The sequence below is a fragment of the Phocoena sinus genome, chromosome 8 (assembly GCF_008692025.1).
Source record: "Phocoena sinus isolate mPhoSin1 chromosome 8, mPhoSin1.pri, whole genome shotgun sequence".
Lineage (NCBI taxonomy): Eukaryota > Metazoa > Chordata > Mammalia > Artiodactyla > Phocoenidae > Phocoena > Phocoena sinus.
This window is the reverse complement of record NC_045770.1, coordinates 94,491,762-94,498,177: the sequence shown is the minus strand read 5'-3', so window position 1 is coordinate 94,498,177 and position 6,416 is coordinate 94,491,762. Positions and strand designations below refer to the sequence as shown.

The following is a 6,416-nucleotide window of genomic DNA, read 5'->3' as shown; positions in this document are numbered from 1 at the left end:
CTGGGATACAGTGATGGCAAAACAAACAGCGGGCCTGCATGGTTGACTGGGAAGGCAGACATACAAATGTGCTAACTAATAAGAAAGATTACTGGGTGCCTGGGAAGCATGCGGCAGGGAGATTTAACACCGCTGCCCCCTTCCCTGACACACACACACATGCATTGGCCCCATACAGGAAGCCTTACACACACATTCATTCACCCTAAACACTTAGGAAGTGATGCTTGAGTCCTAGTTAGCTAGCTGGAGTGTGGGGTGTTGGAAGCAGAAGAAAGCCTTTGACAAGCCTAATACCGACCCCCGGAGCTTGCAGGGTTCAGGAGAAAGGTTGGAGATACGATCAGGGATCAGGTCATGAATCTTAATAAACCCTGTTAAGGACTGTGAACTTCTCACTGAGGGCAATGGATATATATTGTAATCTCTAGAGCAAACACTTTTTTTAAAAAAGTCAAAAGGTATAATTAAGAATAGATGGGATACCAAATAATGCCTGATTAATTCAAAAGGCATACGGGAAGGAAAAAATGAACAAAGAGCATACGGCACAAATAGAAGACAAATAGCAAGATAATTGACTTAAGTACAGCCATATCAATGATTACATTAAATTAATGACCAAAGACCAGTTAAAAGATCATCAGACTGGATAAAATGGTAAGATTAAGAATATGATGTTTCAGCTTCCCTGGTGGCGCAGTGGTTGGGAGTCCACCTACCGATGCAGGGGACGCGGGTTCGTGCCCCGGTCCGGGAAGATCCCACATGCTGCGGAGTAGCTGGGCCCGTGAGCCATGGCCGCTGAGCTTGCGCGTCCGGAGCCTGTGCTCCGCAACGGGAGGGGCCACAACAGTGAGAGGCCCGCGTACTGCAAAAAAAAAAAAAAAACTGACAAAAACTGAACACTCATTCATGGTAGATCTCTCAGCAAACTAGGAATTGAAGGAAATTCTTCTATCTGGTAAAGGCAGTATGAAAAATACGTGCAGTACTTAAGAATGAGAGACAGAACTCAGTCCTGCTAAGATTGAGAACAAGGCAAGAATATCCTCTCTTACTTCTTTTATTCAATTTTATACTTGAGGTTCTAGGCCATGCAATTAGAACAGAAAAATGAGAGACATAAATATTGAAAGGAAAGAAGGAAAATCATCTTTATTCGCAGGCAACATGATTGTGTACATTGAACATTCAATGAAATCCCCCTCCAAAACAACTAGGACTAATAAGTGAACTTAGCAAGGTCTCAAGATACTGTCAGGAGGTGGTTCTCCCCAGGTCTCTCATGTTTCTGCCTGTCTTGCAAACCCAAGTGACTGACCAAAGCCATTGGTGGGTGCTAACAGCTCTTCCATCATCTGTAAAATGGTGGTAGTCCCCACTCTGCCTATTTCACAGCATTGGTGCTCAGACTGAAGCTGAGATGTACAACGGCTTTGCAGAGAAATGCACAGGAGGTATGATTTGAACAGCTGGAAACACTAGAGATGGAAATGGAAGACCTCAGGCTTATCACCAGAGATTCACTTTACAAGCCTTTCGAAAAGGCAAGAATGGAAAGAACTCATACTTGGAGTTATGCCCCCATCCTGCCACTTAGCCACTTGTGTATAAGGTGGGCGTGATTGTGAAAGGATCCTGTGGGACATTGCACCCAACACCTAGAAAATGCTCCGCCAATTAGGCATCACAGTTTCCCTTCCTTTCTGATCTGCCCCAGAAGTGTTCTTCACATATAACCTGCTTTAGAATTTAAAAACTAAATTTAATTTTTAAAAATAAATTATTTATTTTTGGCTGCGTTGGGTCTTCGTTGCAGTGCACGGGCTTCTCAGTGCGGTGGCTTCTCTTGTTGCAGAGCATGGGCTGTAGGCACGTGGGCTTCAGTAGTTGTGGCACATGGGCTCAGTAGTTGTGGCTCCTGGGCTCTAGAGCGCAGGCTCAGTAGTTGTGGTGCACGGGCTTAGTTGCTCCGCGGCATGTGGGATATTCCCAGACCAGGGCTTGAACCCGTGTCCCCTGCATTGGCAGGCGGATTCTTAACCACTGCCCCACAAAGGAAGTCCTAAATTTAATTTTTAATTAAATTTTAATTAGGTGTAATCAAAAATTTAAAAATCATCTAGCTCTCAAAAGGTGATATGAAGCATGTGAGTAAGAAACAAAACAGGCCTGGAATTTACAAGAATATGGAAGTTATTTGATATCAAATATAAAAGTAAACCCATCTAAATAGGGATCCAGAGAGCTCCCTTTATTCCTCTCTAGGCTTTCCCACCGGAATCGCCATAAAAGCATTTTGCACACACACAATGGCTAGAAGACTAAAAAGATGTAAAGCTTCCAGAAATGACAGATGCTCAGCTTAGGGGGGCTGATGGTGGGGTCAAACGAGCTCATGCCTGGAGAAGCCCAGGTCACAGCTCCAGGTCAGTATACCAGCCTTCCAGATCCGAGGCTGACGTCAGGACTTCCTGAGAGTGAGACTGGCTGGAGCCGCTGGCTGGGAGGTAGACACTTCCTCCTTCTTTGCAACCTCCAGTTGCTTCACTCCCCAATCTTGCCCCTGCTCCACTAGCACCTGGTGGAACCGCTGAATGGCTAGAGGGTCCAAATGGGGACAGAGAAAAATACTTAGTGGGTTTCATGTAGTCCCCAGATATAGCCGGGTCCTAGTAGGCCACCACAGAGCCTCTCGTTCAGGGATGCTAAACTTGAGCCTTCCCCTCTTTGGGATAGATTTCCAAGTCGACCTGCCGCATCCCCCATGGCTCTTTTTGGCTTCATCATCACAGCCCCTGCCTGCCAGTTACCTTCATGACTCAGATCAAATCTTGTCACCTAGCTGATGGCCTTGGCCTCATCATTTTCTCTCTGCCTCTAGTGGCCCTTCACTCAGTCTATTTTCCACATTAGCTAGAAAGATATTTGTGTAACATAAATGTTCTCTTATTCATTGCTATGTTCCCAGCAGGTAGAACAGTGACCTGCATGCGTCGAGATACAATAGATAAAATGAATGTCATGTTTCCATAACCTTCAGAGGAGAATCTAAACTCCAGGGTATAGCACACAGGGACTTCTAGGTCATCTCCCTGTCTATCTCACCTAGTAGCCAGCAAGTCCCACATGGGCAGAGCTCCATTTCTTGAGAGCTTACAGTCCCAATGACCTGCTCAATGGCAGACACAGACCAGACACCCAAAAGGTATAATATACCTCAAGTGCCTGTCAGTTCCTGTTTACAGAGGAGCTTAAAGGTATGAAAGTGGAGACAGAGGGCCTAGAAGGGCTGGAGCTATAGGCTACTAAAGGCAAAAAAAAGGACGACTCCGCTATTGCATCAAACAGGAGTGGCTGGGGCATCTTTGAAGGATGCCAGGCTTGGGAGGTCAGCCCCACTCACCGCTTCTTAGCAGGAGGGGCCTAGCTGCAAAGATGAGGCAGAACCAGCCAGGCTCCTTACACATGAAGGTCTTGCCACGGGACAAATCAGCTTCTTGTCCAGGAAGCGGCAATGCAGGAGCAGCTCTTCCTCAAATGTGCATGGGTCCAGGTACTGGGGAGGACAGAGGGACAAAGCTGAGCTCAAAAGCCATCAGGTAGATCTGCCCTTTGACACCTGTCTTCATTCCCAGAACTCACCTGTTTTAAGTTGATCCTCCTGCAGCCGGAAGCGATAAATGGGCAGGTACACATTGTCAACCCATTCCGGATGGGTGGAGCAAAAGGGCTGTCACACATCTCAGGGCTAAGATCTGCCAGAGGCTTCCTGACAAAATGCTCCCTACCTGGGCTCCATGCCTGCTGATTCTATCCAAGCCTGACTGTATTATATTTGAGCTGACTTATACCCAACGCACCCATTTCCACTAGGTAGGCGGAGACATTGGGCTTCTCAATAATTGTGTAGGAAAGTTCTGTTTGAGTTTACACCCTTGAGGCAAGAAGTTGAGGTGTCCTCTAAACGGGGTTGATGCTTCTGTTGTCACCTGGGCAAGTAGCAGGTACTCATAGCTCCCTTACTTCCTGCCTTAGACCCTAACAAATGGACGTTGAAGAACCTCGTTGTCGTGCTTGGGGATGATCTTAGCCCAACTATCCTTAGCATTGGAGCACTTTAGAACCACTTGGGAAGCTTTTAAAAGGCCTGGTGGCCCAGGTTATACCCCCAGATATCGAAATCAAAATCTTCACGGATACAGCCTACACATCAGTATTTACACTTCCCAGGTAATTCCCATGTGCGTCCAAGACTGAGAACCAGCATTCAAGGAGCTGGGAATCTGGTTTCTACCAAACTATTAGAGGGCCTGGCACCATGCAGGGCGGCATCCAGCTGGATTTCTCCTACCTACCCCTTTCTCCACCCAAAGCTGAAAGCACATTGTTTTCTAAACCAGATCATCTGATTACATTAGTTTGTTTCATTATATCTCCGCTTTTAATTTAAATCCTCAGGCCTGGCATCTGCTCTATTACAGGGAATTTTAAAAAGGAGCCCTTATACCATGGCATAAAAGGGGGGAAATTCCCTCTGAAGCCAGCATTCACTTAAGATCCAAGGGGAAGGTGAATTCAGGTGCCATAGATGTAGCCACACCAACTTGCCCAAATGGCAGCTCTCCTTTGGCCACACTGGAAGATAAAGTTAAATCATATTCGAGGAATCAGGGTGTTCCTTTGTAATCTTTGCCTGAAGCAAGCCAGCTTTGGGGGAGGGAAAATTGACCTTCACACAAAGACTCATTTCTGAAGTTCCCACCTTTAAGTCCTAGAGTACAATTGATGATCCCCTTTCCAAGCAGAGCACGAGCTACCGGATGGCCAGTGTTTTAGACCAGCACCTCCATCGTCTGTCTACACCCGGCTGCATCATATGAGCTACAGCCTGCCCTCCTGTAAACTTCCTGTCCTGCCACTGTTAAACCCAAGACAGTGAACAGGGTCTCACTGTGTTGAAGGCATGTCAGAGGCCCAAGCAGACCCAGGAATTCCCCGTGGCCACGAGGTCTGGCCCTGAACATGGCTCAGTACCTCTGTCCTGGAGCAGCTGACACAGCTTGTACTGGATGACACCAGAGATGCTGTGGAGGTAGCCAAAGGAGCTCACGGCAGAGGCCACCTCCCTGTTGCGGGTGTACAGAGTGCCAAAGCGGAAGCCAGAGATGCCAAAATCCTAGAGGAAGAGAAGTAGGGAAGGAAATACCCAGTTGGTCTGCCTTCTGCTCCTGGATCGACTTCCTTCCCTACCCAAGGACAGGCAGCTGGGACTCACCTTACTGGTGCCCCAGATCACATGGGTCTTGTTGGGGTCAGGCAAACTGGAGAGGAGAGAGTACAGTCAAGATTATGGAGAAATATTTGAAGGATGAAGACTTGAGGTCTATGAAGGGAAGGTGAAAGTGGCATTGAGGGCCTTCCTAGACAGAAGGGCCTATAGGACCCAAAGTCAAGAAACAGCTGCCCCAGTTAAGCCAGGAAGTCAACAAAAGGTATCCTCGTGGAACCAGATGGGACAGCTCTCAAGTGCCCACTGAAGGAAGTCCAGGGCCCGCAGCCTGGCTCGTGGTCTTCCCCCAGCTGGTCCGAAGCCACCTTCAGTTGGCTCCTACACAAGTGGGCCACCCCCTATTTCTAAAACGTGTTCACCTATTTCTTACTGCCCCGCATTTGGCGAAGCTCTTCCTTCCTCCAGGCACGCTCTTCTCTTGCTTTGCCTGCTTCATCCTATCCTAGGGCCGAATACTACCCTCAAGAAAGTTCTGCTCTATGTCTATTCTTTCCCCGTGCCCTACTTCTCAAGAAGTTCCTACCCTGACCTTCTGGAGGGCTTCAACTTCACTTTTGACAACGCATATGCTACCTTTCCCTCAAGTTATCTCATGTACAAAATGGCATTTAGAGAAGACACTTGGGAGGAAAGATGATGCTTTGCTCACTTTCACACTCCCAGTGGCTCTGAGCTCAGTTCCTGGCATGCAGCCAATTAAGCTGATGGCCCATGGACTCACCCTGCAAAGTAGGCACTTCATGGTTCTCATTCCCAATTCTAGCCAAGACCAACTCACCTCTCCAGGCTCAGAACACTATGGAATGGGATGGCTTCATCAAACACAGCGTGTAAAACTCATCTATAATCACATGTACGTTGTACCTGTAGGTTGGGTGAAAGAGGGAGGACGATATCCAGGTTCTCCCCAATTGTTAGCTCGCTTCGTTTGATGGTCCTCTCTAGACACAGATCAGACACTCCTACTGCCCCAGAAGCCCATCCAACCCTTCCAGGAGGTGTGGCAACGTAGAAGAGGGTCTCTCCTTCACCAGAGAGGACCTTTCACCCTGACTTGGGGGTACTAGGAAGGAAGAGAACCCAAAAGACATGCATGAGAACATTCGACCTCATGCTTCAA

The 6,416-nt window shown here is 47.7% G+C and overlaps 1 protein-coding gene across 1 annotated transcript in view; it reads right to left on the bottom strand.

Annotated features, from left to right (window-relative positions):
* Positions 1 to 6,416, bottom strand: part of LOC116758380 (probable inactive 1-aminocyclopropane-1-carboxylate synthase-like protein 2) — a 106,851-nt gene that overhangs the window by 1,306 nt on the left and 99,129 nt on the right. The window contains 6 exon segments of the mRNA XM_032641188.1: positions 3,410 to 3,496; positions 3,499 to 3,717; positions 5,044 to 5,182; positions 5,282 to 5,327; positions 6,075 to 6,126; positions 6,129 to 6,160. Coding sequence (XP_032497079.1) covers positions 3,410 to 3,496; positions 3,499 to 3,717; positions 5,044 to 5,182; positions 5,282 to 5,327; positions 6,075 to 6,126; positions 6,129 to 6,160 — 575 coding nt within the window.